Below are 15,481 nucleotides of genomic sequence, written 5' to 3'. Positions count from 1 at the left end.
GGAGAAAGACTTAGGCAAGAGAGGTAGGTCATCTACAAAGAGATGATCATTGAACCCAGCCCATGGTGGTTGGTGAGCTTTCCTAGTGAGAGGCCAGAGAGAAAAGAGAAAAGGGTAGAGTTTTGGACACTTTTTTAGTATTCAGGAAAGAAAAGGTCAGAAAAATGGGAAAACCAGGATCTATCAATGCCACAAAAACACAAAGAACAGTAAGTATCCTGGAGGAGAGGGTGGTCAGCAGTCAATAAACATTTATTAAGCACCTACTGTATGCCAGGGACTGTGCTAAATGCTAAGAATGTAAAAATAGGCAATAGACAGTCCTTGCCTTTAAAGAACTCACAGAAGGGAGGATTCTGGGAAGATGATGGAGCAGATTAGTAATTTCAAGCTCTCCAGATTTTCCCTATAAACAGAACATATTTGAGCCTCAGTGCAAACATGGGGGGGAGAAGGGAGGGGATTTGAGAAGACTTGGGGTAGAACAGGGGTTCTCCTGATACAACCCAAGAAGTTCTGAAGAAAGACGCCGGGCTGGGGTGGGAGGGGCTTAACCTGTCTGAAATGCAAATACTTTTGCGCTAGCTCAGCAGAAATACCTAGTGGGGACCCTTGGGGCTAGGTGGGTATGTCTTAAGCCTCAACAGGAACCACAGAGACTTTTATCTCCTGGACTGTTTGTGGAGTCAGAACCCCAGAAAGAGTGAACCTGGACTGATTGGGAATATCAGGCCTTGCTGAGACAAGGCCCCGGGGAAGAAGGAACAAATTCCTGGTGAATGCAGAGGCAGTGGGGTAAGGGCATTGCTGGCTATCGGCACTTGCAGGAGGATGTCCTCTTGGTTTGGGATTCCTGGTCAGAGGGAAGAGCTGAAGGGAAGCTTCCATAATTTTGAATGAGAAAAAATGGACATTTAGCGAACTTGTAGATTTTCAGGACTTTCTATCAATGAAACTGAACTTAATGAAAAATTTAATATATGCACCAATATGAAAGAGCAGTTTTAAGGAATTTAACTTGGATAAACTGTTTAAACATGGACCAATTATACATATATACATATTTTATATATGTATATATAGTGTATGTTTAAGATTCATAATTACAATAGGGTAACTCAAAAAAGATTGGCAGTTAAAGTAAAAATAGTAATCATGTTATATAAATGAGGTGCAGAGGAAGAATAGACACAGAGGCATTAGAGGGGAAGAGGAAGGCTCCTGTTCTGAAAACCCACTCACATCAGTTATGGGTTCAATAGGCAACATGACATATATACCATGACGGGTATGGATAGTATTTTCCAAAATCTATACAGAAATAATGGGGGAAGAGATGGGTGGATGGGGAAGCAAAGGGTGAAGGAAGAAGACAAGGAAAGAATCCTTGGGTGGGGGAGATTAAGAAATAGCAAGGCAAGTTATGGAGCAGAATCAAAGAAGCAGCAGGGATAGGAAAGATGTGTGTGTATGCATGTATGTGTGGGGGTTGTGTGTAAGTATGTGTATGTATATATATCTACATATGTATACATAAATATATCTTTTCTTAACTCTAGCTTGCTTGGAGGTAGTGGGGGGAATGAAAGGGGAAAAAAGAATAAAGTAAGTTAGGTGCACAACAGAGAACTGAAGAATAATTTACAAGGAAGTAAAAAAAGGACATTCATGAATATAATTTCTTCTACTAATAGATATATTCTTTCTTGATCTGCTAATTTGTTATATATTTTGAATCCTCCCTGATGTTCTGCTGGGCACATGATAATGTTCTCTTTTGTTTTGCTTTATTTTGTTTTGTATTTGTTTTCTGTTTTTCTTTTTTCTTACTCTCTTTTTTCAAATAAAATAAAATTTAAAAAAAATCTCACAATCTAATTGGGGATGAAAACAAATTAATATATACAAAGCTATCAGCAAAATAAATAGGAAACAAAAGAGAGGACTAGAATTGAGAGAGGTTGCGAAGATGGGATGTTAGTTGGAATTTGAAACTAGGAAAGGCAGAGATGGGAAAGGAGGACATTACAAACATGAGGGAAAGCCAGAGAAAATGCCTGGAACTAACAAGAGTGTCTTGTTCAGGAGTTTCTCCCGGAATGGCCAGGGGACCAGAGTCACTGAATGGAAGACTACATAGTGAAGAATAAATAAGGCTTTTTAAGAATAAGGGAGAGATGACCATATTTATAATTAACCCTAAGAGCTAAGAAAAAGATAAAGGAAATGAAAACTTCTAGAAGAACAGAAAGAATATCATATTCTTGAAGATTTGTTTGAAGTTAAAGAGGCTGGGGAAATCAAGTCACTAGGGGAAAAAAGAAGAAAAGTTAGCAGGAACCAAAAATATCAAGAAGATTGAAGGGTCAGACCAAGGCTACTATTATAAGCCCAGAATAAAGAAAAATCTACCTAAGAAATTTCTGTGGATTGAATGTAGAAAGGCAAATAGGTAACAGTGAAAATTTGGAATTTGCATCAGAAGATTTGAGTTCAGATCTCAACTCTGCCATTTATTACCTGTGGGACTTTGAGCAATCCACTTAATCTTTTTGGAGCTGAATTATCTAAATGCTAAAGTTCCTTTCCATTTCCAGTTTTTATCATTTAATGGATACCAACTGAATACAGAAGCTTCAAGAGGCTTTGTGGAATTCAGTTTATACTTGAAATCAAAAGATCAGATTGAGAGCCCCAGCAGAAATAGATCTTGATTCTGCAGGGACTAAGAAATGGAGTTAATGACTCAGTCTTGGAAGATGGAAATAAAATGAGTGAGTGAGAAGAATGCAAGGCATTGAGGGAAAAAAAATCAAAACAGGAAGTTGGAAGAATGATTAAGCAGTGGATGATGGAAAGGAATTCTTTTGGTTTTTAAAATCTAAATTAGTAACTAATTTTATTGAATAAATGGAAACTAGATACCTGTAAATCTTCTAATCTGTATAATTTATACTCTGAATTTTGCTGGAAATACTATAGAAATAGATATGCATTCTGTAATTAATTACTTGTGCATTTGACATACATACATACATTTGACAGAGCAATACAGGGATATACCAAAAGGAAGCGACTGTCCTCTCAATTACCTTTGTGATAGAAATGTTAACTCTCTATATATTTTTCTATTTGGGGGAAGGGTGTTTTTCTCTTCCTGAGAAATTCCAAACATGTAATTTTTGAAAAAGAAAATCACTTCTTCCCAATTTTTTGAATATCATGGAATGATTGTGGAAAATTCCAGAGAAATAGTAGAGTGTGGAGAGAGGAAGCCTTTTATTTTGAGGAAATACTAAGGATAGAGGGGGGAGAGGGCAATAAAACTCCTCATAGCACCTGCTTTTACAAAAATTGTCAGCCTGTGCCATTTGGAAAGTGATATAGATGGCAGCAGTTGTTTGGTCTTTAAAAATTCACTCTACAGCTAGAAAGCCCTCACTCAAATTTGTCTACTCAGCAGGAGAGCAGAAGCATGAAGCAAGAAGATGAAAAGACTGAACAGCAGAAGGGAATACAGACAAAAGCAAAGTACTGAGAAATTAAGTTAGCAGAAATGAACCCCATATTTGAAAATTGACATCAGCCTCATGACATTCAGGAGAAAATTACAGAAATAAATATGAAGGCTATTTAAACAACAGAATTGACTAGTAGTGACAAAAATCAGATTGTCATTGAACAGTTGTCTCAATCTTGCATTTATCTAGTAATCTTTTATGGTCTTAATTTATATGTGATCTTAATTTTTTTTTTTTAGAGGAGAGCGTTTTAAACTTTTGGTTCTAAAGTCAAGCTCTTTTTTGTAATCAACAAATAATAAAAAGTTGAGTTTTATAGTCTCTAGTGAATATATAACTGTGAAGATGTAAATCTGCCTCATACAATAATGTGTAAAAGTCTTGCCATTTTCATCTTATATTTTCATTAAGGACACCATTTGAAGAATGTGTAGATCAATTCTCAGTGATTTTATTGACATCAAAAAGAAAGGATAGGGATTGTTGTTTGCTGATGTTCTCTCAATCATCTTTTTGATAGAAATAGTATCTTTATATATATTTTCCCCATTTTGGGGAGTATTTTCCTCTTCCTGAGATTCCTTATAAAATGATCTTTCAGTGCTTTCAGGAATATTCTGCCTTCAATATCAACTTCCTCAGTTTGTAGTTGGCCTGGGGCAATCAGTCTTCCCAACTTCCTTAAAGGTATTATTTCCACTACTTCATATGGCAAACAGGTATTAAAAAGTATGAATGTCATGACACTATTGCTATTGGTAATGAAAATATATATAATTATAAAAACACTGAAAAATCTGCTCAATTTTCCTTTGCCAAGAAAAACCTTATCTTGCTCATGTAGAAACATGTCACAGCATAGAAGGAGAAAGTAAAAGACTTTATTGATGACCATTTTCACTAAAACTTTACTATCCAAACTAAAGTTTTCTGGCTTGCCTTTCCTATCATTTTAAGTGAAAGACAGAAATAAAGGGACTGAAGAAGGGAAGCAGCTATATTAAAATGTATTCTCTTCTTTAGTAAATAACAACAAGCTAAAATAGCCTTTTGGTGAATTATGGAGGTGGGGGTGGGGAATGGGAAGGGTGTTTGAAATAAGTAGTATTCAAACAGAAAAAGGACTCAAGATTGGACTGTTTTCAAAAATATTTTTTAACGTGATTATTAACAAAGATGGACGTTACAGTATATGAAGAAAAAAATTGAGTGTGACACTGAATTATTATAGTATAGCTTGCTTTTCAAAATGTATATCAAATTTTGCACAATAGTAACAAAACTGTCCTCATTCTGTCCCCTTATGAGTTTCCTTTTATTCTTTTAATTTATTTTTAAATACATAATTAATGTTATTTTTCTTTTGTATCTTTACCACTGTACACTAACTCTTCTCCCCAAATAGAAATCTTCCCTCATAACAAAAACGTATAGTCAAGCAAAATAATTCAACACGTTGATCTTGTCTGAAAATGTCTCATTTTGTACTTCTAGTCCATCATCTTTCTGCCAAGAGGTCATCACCAGTTTCTGAAGTCATGATGTTTACTGCATTGATCAGAGTTCTATAATCTTTCAAGGTTGTTTTCCTTTACATTATAGTAATCATTGTGTAAATTCTTTTGCTTCTTTTACTGTTTCTCAGTTCATAAAATTTTCCTATGTTTTTCCAAATTTGTTGTATTTCTTATTTTTTATGGTGTAATAATATTCCATTACATTCATATACCACAACTATTCCTCAATCAATGGGAGCCTAAATTATTACAATTTACAATAAATTATAATTACAATAAAAAAAAGCTTTACTATAAATACTTTTGTACATATAGGTCATTCTCCTCAGTCTTTTTTTAAAATTTCAATTTTATTTTATTTTATTTTTAGGCTCACATTCTCTCCCTCCCATCTACCAAACCCTGTTTAAAAAGTAAGAAAAACAAACCCCAATACAAATATGTATAATCAAACAAAACAATTTCCTACATTGGCTATATTAAAAAAAATTAGGTTTCAATATGTACATATGCACTTTAAGTCTATGACTTTTAGTGGAAGGGGTAAGTATGCTTCATCATCAGTCCTCTGGAATTATGGTTGGTCATTGTGTTGATAGAGTTTTTAAATTATTCAAAGTTGTTTGTCTTTACATTATTTTTATTATTATATAAATGTTCTCCTGTTTCTGCTCACTTCATTTTGCATCAGTTCATACCATTCTTCACAGATGAATGTTTTACCATCCCCTTCATCATTTCTTACAGTACCATCATATTCTATTGTACTCATATAGCATAATTTATTCAGCCATTCCCCAGTTGTTTATTTTCCTCAGTCTTTGAACCTGTGACTGTGCATGACTAGCAATAGTATCAATTAGTTCAAAGACTTTGTATAGTTTAGTGGTATTTTTTTCAGTTCCAAATTCCAAGTTTTCCAGAATGAATTCAAATCAATTCACATTTTTACTGTAGTATAACAGTGTTCCTGTTCTTTCATATTCCCTCTAGCAACAATTTTTCTTTCATTATTGTCTATGTGATAAGTATGTAACATGAAATCTGAGATGTTTTATTTTTCATTTCTCTTAGCAATTTTTGGAGTATTCCTGTCCTTTGAGAATTGAAAAACTGCTTTTTTTTCTTTTAAAATTATGCCAATTTCTTATATATCTTCAATACCAGACCTTTATTAGAGAAATTTTCTATATTTCCCCCAGTTAATTGCTTCTCCTCTAATTCTAGCTGCATAGGTTTGCTTGTTCTAAGGTTTTTTAATTAAATGTAATAGTAATTTTCCATTTTATTGCAGTGATCACTTGAAATTCTTGTTTAGTCAAGAATTCCCCTCCTGGCAATACTTAAACAAAGTTTCTCTTTCCTCTAATTAAAAAAAAAAATGACCTTTTAAAATTAAGTTATTATACATTTGGAAGGGACAGCTAGGTGACAGCGGATAAAATGTTGAATCAGGATTCAGGAAAACCTGAATTCAAATCCAGATTCAAGACAGTCACTAGCTATGTGACCCTAGGCAAGTCACGTTATTATATTTGCCTCAGTTTTCTCATCTGTAAAATGAACTGGAGAAGAAAATGGCAAACCATTTAAGTATTTTTGCCAAGAAAACCCCAATTCATGTCACACAGAATTAGACATGGTTGAAATAAGTGAACAAGAAAATCCATTTAAAACTTATTATGGTATTTATGGTGAAAGAGGCTGGTTTATAGAAAAATTCTTCCAGACCATTTTCTAGTTTTCTTTGCAGTTTTGATCAAATAAAGAGTTCTTATCCATTAATTGGTTTTTTTGGTTTAGTGAACATTGTGTTGCTGTTTTTTATTACTGCTAGGTCTTACCTACTCTATTCAGTTGATTGACTTTTCTATTATTTAATCAATACTGGATAGCATTGGTAAGTACTGTTTCATAGGATACTTTGATATCTGATAGTACTAGGCATTGGGATTCTTAATTTTTTTATTTCTAGAGATTAATTTTATTATTATTTTATATATTTCTATAATATAACCATTTGTTAGTTTGATTTCTGTGATGCTATGTAAATAAATTTAAATACTGCCATCAGTTTTATTATATTGGCACAATCCATCCATTAGCAATTAATAGCTTTCCAATGATTCAAATTTTCCTTTATTTCTATAAAGTGTTTTGTATTTATATTTATATAAACTTTGAGTATGTCTTAGTTGGTTTATTGCAGATATTTTAGATGTTTTATCATTTTTTGAATGGAATTTTTTTCTATCTAATATTGGATTGTGTAAATAATATATAGAAAGACTGAAATTTTTGTGAGTCTATTTTACATCATGTTATTTTTCTGATTATTGTTACAACTGATTGTTAGTTGAATCTTTAGAGTTCTCTAGTAGAATATCAATAAATTCTTCTTTGACTATGCTTATTCCCTCAGTTTTTTCTGTTATCTTATTACAACAATTAGTATTTCCAAGACTATATCAAATAAAAAAGAATAACATGACAATGGACATCCTTATTTTACTTCACCCTTAATGGAAAAGCTTCTGAAAGATTAGCTCCTGATTTTAGATGTATAACTACTTTCTTACATTTTGAATTTTTATTTCTGAATTTTTATAATCATGATTTTTGACTAAGGTTACTAGTCATATTTCTTTTAAAATACATTTTTTATTAATTAGATAGATAAAGTTTACTCTATGTAGTCAGAACAATATTTAACATATAGGCCAAACTAATTTTCCCTTAAAAGGTATTGAAACTATCTTAAAGACTTAACTTATTTGACTCAAGAGACCAAAGCTTGGGCTGTGGACATAGATTTCCAGGGGCTTAAGTACAAAAGCCAGGAAGAATTCCAGAGTTTTTCTCCTGAGCTTGATTGGTCAGAATAGCTAAAATAAAATCAGAGGAGCTTCACTCAGCTAAATCAAGGTTATAGCCTTGCTGAATATTCTCCTGTTACAGTTAAGTAAACCTCTTTTTATTAGATAGTCACAAGTATATTATTTCATTCAAACTCTGATGGAAATATCAGGCCTAGCCTTTCCACATTGAGGAAAACTGCATCTATTCCTGTGTTCTTTAATCTTCATTAAAAAAAAAAAAAAACGTAAATGAGAGTTTTGTCAAAAGCTGTTTCTGTTCCATTGCTATAATTTTATGTTTTTTATTTTTTCACATATGTGTCTTCAGAAACTCAGTAAAAGTGAATGGCATTATTTGGATGATGTTACTCATTAAGACCATATTTGATGTCTGAAAACACTCTAGAACCTGATTTCTTAACTCCTTTTTTTGTATTGTAGATGCCTTTGACACTTTAGGGAAGTGTCAGAATGATCAGAATAGTATTTTAAAGGCATAAAAAAAATACAAATTTGTATTATGAAGGAAACCAATTATCTTGAAATAGTTGTCAAGATATTTTTAAAAATTTGTGGATCTCCAGATTAAGAACCTTTGATCTAGAGCAGTAATCCTAAAAATTTTTTATTTCAGAACTTCGCTACATCCTTTAAAATTATTGAAGATCCGAAAGAGCCTTTACTTTGTTTATTTATTGATATTTTCCATATTAGAAATAAAAAGATAAAATTAAAATATTTGTATTAATTCATTAAAATAATAATATTCTCTTTACACATAAATAACATTCTAATGAAAAACAACTATTTTTCCAAAACAAATACATATATATATATAAAATCATTATTGCCATACCAGAGTTATACGGCTTAAAACACCAAAAAGCACCAAAACAAAACAAAAAAAATTATTGGAGTAGTGGCAATGTTTTTCTTTTCTTTTTTTGATAAATTTCTTTATAAATAGTTATCCTAGTAGAAGACAGCTAGATTCTTATATCTCTTTCTATATTCATGTGATATTATGTTTGGGTTGAAATAAATGAAGACAACCCACCTCCACACAGATATGTAGTTGGAAAACAAAGAAGTATTTTAATAGGCAAATAACATGTTAGTCTTGTTATGAAAATAATCTTGACCTCTCAGACCCTATCAAAGGTTTTGGGGATCCTTGGTGTCAGCAGATCACACTTAGAACTGCTGATCTAATTTTTACAGACCACTGATTCACTATCATCATTTTTATTCATTCCAAATCCTTGACCAAAGAGATCCTACATTTATATATGATGATGTCATGTTTATTGATATTTGTCAAATTCTTAAATATATATGCATATATTAAAAAAAAAACAACTAAAAAAGTGACCAAATATGATAGTATAATAGGGAACTGGCTGGTGAATACAACCACATTTGACATTTTCCATATCGCTAAATCTACTAGTTCCTCTCTTTTCAAATTGCAATTATTTCCAATGCACAAAACTCATGACCTAAAGCTCTTTCCTTACAATGACTAAATTTCAGATAATATTGGTGAAAGAAGACTCAAGTTTATCTAATCTATTGCTACCATGTTGCCCTGTAAGCAATAGGATTCTTTTATACTAGGAAAGGTTTTAAAAAAAGATATATACACATACATAAATGTATGTGAATACACATATACATGTGTATACACACCTAGACACACACATTTATCATAGCAAGGGAATAATTCTGATTGGACAGTATCCAGTACCTGTGTGTTTTTTCTGGAACTATCTATATTCTCCCTATATCTGTGAAATGAGTTTCCTTTGAGATTGATCAGTTTTTATAAAAGCTTCAATGTTATTTGCCAAAATTTCATTGTGAACTTGAATTTGAAGGGATATATAGTGATGTATAGAATCATATGTGAAATTTGTACCAGTATCCCAAATTGAGAAATTGAAGTATGGCTCTAGGATGGTGGAAAGTTCAGGATATAGTTAATAGAATTGGTGTCCTATCTCACAGGATTTGGTTAGAGGTAGGGCCAATTTTCTGATGGTCTAAAAATCTATCCTATGGATAGATCCATTCTACTGGATTTTCCTTTGTGAAATCTAAGTAGGTACAGAATGATATACACATGGGTAATCCTTACCCTTGCCCTTCCTTATTATTCATCCACATAAACAACTTTTAGAAATTTGAGTCTGTGCCATTCTAGTCTTCAGAATATGGAAGAGATAATTATCGCCTTAAATTAATTTTAATCTGCTTCTGACATGTATTAATTTGTGATCCTGGGCAAGCCATGTTCATCTCTCAGTGTTCAAGATAACTTTCTATGGCTGACATATTACTAGTATTCATTGGTGAGTTTCTTCAGTGTGAACTGCCTACATGAATGAAGTCATAGGTCCATATAAAAATAAGAAAATTTTGTACATTTGTCCAGTCTATACAACCTTTTAGATCCCAGTGATGTCATCTGACATATTTGCCTTCCTTCCAGCTTTATGGTGAGCAAAAATTTGATAATGGTGTAATTCATGTCTTCATCTAAGACATTACTTTATAAATCTTAAAAATGCTGTATGAGTACAAATTATTGTTATAATAAACTGACGCTGTATCTCCTGTGCCACCCCGCTGCCCTAATGGCACATTTAAATAGCACTTAACAGTTCAAAAATATATTCCTTATAACAACTCTATAAGATATATTGTACAGGTATCATTACTTCCATCTTATACATTAGGAAACTGAAGCTCAGAGATGTTGTCAATAAGTATCAGAGGCAGAATTTGAACTCTGTGTTCATTCTATCACAGTAAATGGGACTAAATTCATCTTCTACAATATTTCATTCCATAGAATTTCAAGCTGGAAGGGGCAATGGAGGTTACATTTTATAACCTCCTCCTTTCTTATTGAGATTGTGTCTACTAGAAGGTCACAAAGAGCAAGTACTCCATTGAATCATTAATATTCAATAATCCAAATATTGTTTGGTATAATTATTCACCTTGTTCTATATACAACTAACTATGTAGTTGCCATGTGCTTCTTTTTTCCTTTTTATCTATAAAGATATCTTGAGGAAGATTCTGATGAAGGAAGGATGGGGGGAATTCCACAGAAGTTATTCTCATTGGATTGATGGAGCATTTAGATCTCCTTCATCCAGGGGGCATTGCCCACAGATATGGACACAAAGGAATATATTTAGCTTAATTTTCTTATTTAACAGCCATTTAAACTTCTTTTCCTTTGGAATTTTTTAGAGGGAAAAAAACTTAAGAGGAAAAGTATATACAACAGAACAGGAATTGAACCACTGGTTTCATTTCAACCTGTCAGAATAAAATGCTATGAAAAGAAAGAATATTTAGTCTGAGAGATATTTGCATCCTGTTTTTTCTTTTCTTTTCTTTTTCTGTGTTTAGGTTCTGGTTAATGGCCTTAACATTCACTGGTCTCAAACTCCAAGGATTTCTGGGTAGATTTGGCAAAACAGCAGTGACTGATATAGAAGGTTATGTGGAACTGCCTGATGGGAAAGTAAGCACTATTTCTTGTGAACTTAATCAACGCTGCAGAAATAAGGAAGCCAATCAACTTCAAAATCTAAAATATTTATCTTTAGGTTTTCTTTAATATGAATTAATAAATTTTCATTGTAATAATCAGTGTGTACATACATATTATTTTCTATTCTTTCATTTAATATTATTTAACATAAGCATTTTCATGTATTAACATACTTGTGATTTTAAATAATGATCTTATTTTAAATAGTATATGTGATATAATATTCAATAATATTAATTTGCCACTCCTTCTGTAAGCAAAAGTGCTTATGTGTAAGAGGCAGCATGGAATAAGATAGAGATCAAACCTAGAAGTGAGAAAAAACCTGAATTAAAATTCTGCCTCTGGTTCATATTAGCTGTGTGACTATAGGCAAGTTACTCAAACTCTTAAATGTCCTAGTTAGCTTTCTAGAACATAAATTATATGGGTTGCTTATCAGCATTGCATCCAAGGTGTTTCTTGTTATTGCTGTTGTTGCTTCTATTCAATTGTGCCCCATTCTTTATGACCTGTGGACCAAACTGCCCATTGGGATTTTTTGGTGGCAAAGACGCAGGAGTGATTTGCTATTTTTCTTCTCAAATGGATTAAGGCAAAAAGAGTTAATTAATTTTTCCAGGGTCATACAGCTAATAAGAGTTAGAGACTGGATTTGAATTCAGGTTTACATGACTCTAGGCTCAGTACTCTATGCACTGAGCGAGCTAGATATAAAGGTTTTCTTATTAATTCACAGTAGTATAAATGATGATATAATGACTACTACTAATAGTGCTGCTGTTGTTGCTACTACTACTGCTATTTCTATTACCCCCCCCCCCCACTTTCAACAATAATGATAACAACAACAACCTGAAAGTCAGTGTTCTAGGTATGGGGAAGATATAAAGGTAAACAATATTTGATTGTCAATTACCAGGGAGCAGATTTTATCGTGTTTTTTTTAATTCTGTGGCTTCAACTTTTTTTTGCTTTTCACAGTAGCAAAAGAAAACAATTATTTATTAAGCACCCTATTGCATGCTAGATGTTTTACAAATATTACATCATAGGATCCTCACAACAACGTTGTGAGTTAGGTACTGTTGTTATCCCCCTTTTATAGTTGAGGAGACTAGAGCAGCTAGACATCAAGTGACTTCCAAAGCAAAACAATTAATAAGTGTCTCAGGCTGAATTTGAACTCATATCTTTCTGACTCCAAGCCCAGCACTTGATCTACTGTGCTACTTATGGTACTGTTAGGAATATGTTGTACAAATTATTTCTCTCCCCATTCCCCATCCCTTCCAGTGGTTCTCAAACTTTTGTTTTCAGTATCTTTATCCTATTAAAAATTATTGAGGATCTCTCCAAAGCGTTTTTGTTTTTCTGGATTATATTTATAGATATTTACCATATTGGAAATAAAAACTATTTTTGAATTTGTAGACCCTCTAAAAGGGTTTCAGAGATCCTCAGGATTCTCTAGACCATACTTTGAGAACCATTAAGGCTTATCCCTTTTCAGTTATTTAATTATATAACCTAGAGTGAAACTACTAAATCCAAGAAGATGAATTGTTTTGTAGCTAGCCCTCTGGAAAAAAATAAAAAGAAAATGTATAATATCACCAGCATCTTTGCCACTAAGAAATCACATCCTTTAAATTTATTTTTTATTTGTGTAATTGGTACCTTAAAGATGTTTTAGTTTGCATATCTTTTATTGCTAGTAAGGCTATGCAATTTTTTTTTTCATGTGATGAGTCCCAGTTTCTTCAGTGTATACTGTATTCATCTCCTTTGACCATGTAAAATTTAAAATTTGTTAATATATTATAGATTATATATCACATCACATTGTTTTATGGTTTCTATAAGAACCTGAATTCCCAATATGTTTTGTCTGTAGGCAAACTTATTCTATCAACTTAATGATTCAGTGGGCACTAGACTAGTCCCCTTAGTTTCTTCCTAAAGGGAAATATCATCCCTGTTGAACTGGACACTGACTCTCCCTTTCCTTCTTTTCTCCCTCTCCCTCTCTCTCTTCTTCTACCTCTTCCTTTCCTTCTCTTTTTCCCTCTCCCTTTCTCTTTCCTTCTTCTTCTCTCTTTGCCTCTCCCTCTCCTCTTCCTCTTTCCTTCCCTCTCCCTCTTCCTCTTCCTCTCCTTCTCTGTCTTCCTCTCCCTCCCTGTCTCTCTCACCCTCTCCTTTTTTCTCTTCCCCCGCCCCCGTCTCTGTCTCCATCTCTGTCTTCCTCTCCCTCTCCCTCTTTCTTTTTTTTTTTTTTTTTGAGTTCAAATCCGGTCTCAGACACTTAGCACTTCCTAGCTGTGTGACCCTGGGCAAGTCACTTAAACCCAATTGCCTCAGGAGGAAAAAACCATCAAAGACTAAAGTAAGGGACTCAATAAGGACAAACTTTATGTTTTATATATGGAAATGTCTAAGACTGTCATTCGTTATTAAGTAGTTGAGTATGATGTGATTTTAAAAAGCAAAACTGTATAGGAAAAGGTAAAAATGGTAATTATGTGTACAAATGAAATGTGGGAGGAAAAACTGACAGAATGAAATGGGGGGAGGAGGACTGATAATTCTGGAACCCAACTCATATCAGGAATGGGTTAAAGAGGGAATAATACCTACAAACATACATATACCTAGAAGGGAATAAAATTCTTCTAAATTTATAAAGAAATAAGAAGGTGAAGGAATAGGATAAGAGAGAGAGAGTAATAGAAGAGTGTGTAGATTAACAGAAATGGAATAACATATATATTTGAAAGACTATAAGAGTTTTCTAAAGGGCAAGGGGAAAGGGTAAGGGGAAAGGATACTAGAGGGGGCCAGTAACAGGAGGGCAGGGTAGTAGTTAGAAGTGCAGCAGATTAGATAGGAGGGTTTATATGCATGTATATATATTTTGCATGTATGTGTGCATATGTATATGTGTGTACATATGTAAATATATCTTGTCTTATTCTTGGGGGAAGGGAATAGGAAGAGGGAAAAAAGAATAAAGTAAAAAGTACACAGCAGACAACAAAAGAAAACCTTTAAGGAAGCAAAGAAAAGTTGAACAGTTCTGTACACAATGTGTAATATTTATATACAGGTTTTCTTGAAATGGAAATTTACTGCCTTATATTGAATTCTCTTACATTCTGCTGTGCATGTAGCAATTTTTTTCTTTAAAAAAACATAAAAAACAAACATGAAAAAAGAAAGAGAAAGAACTTTTCAAATAAAGAAAGAATCAAAAGGGAAGTATTGTGGTGGAAGGAAGTAGTTTGATTTTTATGGTGACACCTAGAAAACTATCTTGATTGGACCAATTCATTTGTGCAAGAAAATAATAATAAATCAGCTGAGCAAGAGTAGGGCTAGATCATCAAAAGAGGTGTTAATCAGACAATTTATGCTTGATGTAGTAGACAGTTGAGAATCTGAATAATTTTAAATAGAGGAGTTACAGATATTAGTCTGGTGGTCAAATGTAGAATGGATCAGAACAATTCTTAATTTTTTGGTATCAAGGATAGTTTTGATGATCCGAAAAAATGTCTGGAGAGACTCCCTTCTCAGAATAATGCTTTAAAATCATCAAATAAAATGCAAAATTTCAGTTAGAAGTGTGTGTGTGTGTGTGTGTGTGTGTGTGTGTGATGTAATTCCTCATCCCACATCTCAAGTTCAGTAATTCTTTGATATCTAATCACAGACCACTTAGAGTCATGCCAAAAAAAAAAAAAAAAAAAAAAAAAAGTCAGAAGTCAGAAAGGAGGTTATTTAAGCAATCTAGGCATAAGAGCTTGAATTAGGATGACAATGGAAATGGAAAAGAGGTTATGGACAGAAAAGACATTTTAAAGGATGGATTTACAGAACTTTGTGACTGACTAAATAAAACAAGTAGGGAAAAAATAAGTTAAATTGACACAAAAAGACCCCCTCGAAGAGAATAGAAAGGTATGCATGATGTGAGAGGTACTCTGAGCTTGCTCTTGATTTAAAATATGGCAT

The 15,481-nt window shown here is 32.9% G+C and overlaps 1 protein-coding gene and 1 long non-coding RNA gene across 3 annotated transcripts in view; one reads left to right on the top strand and one right to left on the bottom strand.

Annotated features, from left to right (window-relative positions):
• Positions 1-15,481, top strand: part of CFAP44 (cilia and flagella associated protein 44) — a 113,135-nt gene that overhangs the window by 18,349 nt on the left and 79,305 nt on the right. Inside the window, exon 7 of one of the 2 annotated variants that reach the window (XM_051985300.1) lies at positions 11,323-11,437. In XM_051985300.1, the coding sequence (XP_051841260.1) occupies positions 11,323-11,437 (115 nt within the window). Of the gene's footprint in view, positions 1-10,920; positions 11,438-15,481 lie in introns of those variants that run through there. The other variant, XM_051985299.1, reaches the window with a different exon arrangement.
• LOC127554070 (uncharacterized) overlaps positions 1-15,481 on the bottom strand; it is a 43,074-nt gene that overhangs the window by 2,665 nt on the left and 24,928 nt on the right. The window lies entirely within an intron of this gene.

The sequence above is a fragment of the Antechinus flavipes genome, chromosome 3 (assembly GCF_016432865.1).
Source record: "Antechinus flavipes isolate AdamAnt ecotype Samford, QLD, Australia chromosome 3, AdamAnt_v2, whole genome shotgun sequence".
NCBI classification, from domain to species: domain Eukaryota; kingdom Metazoa; phylum Chordata; class Mammalia; order Dasyuromorphia; family Dasyuridae; genus Antechinus; species Antechinus flavipes.
Note: the sequence above shows the minus strand (reverse complement) of the source record. Positions and strands in the feature narration are given on the sequence as shown.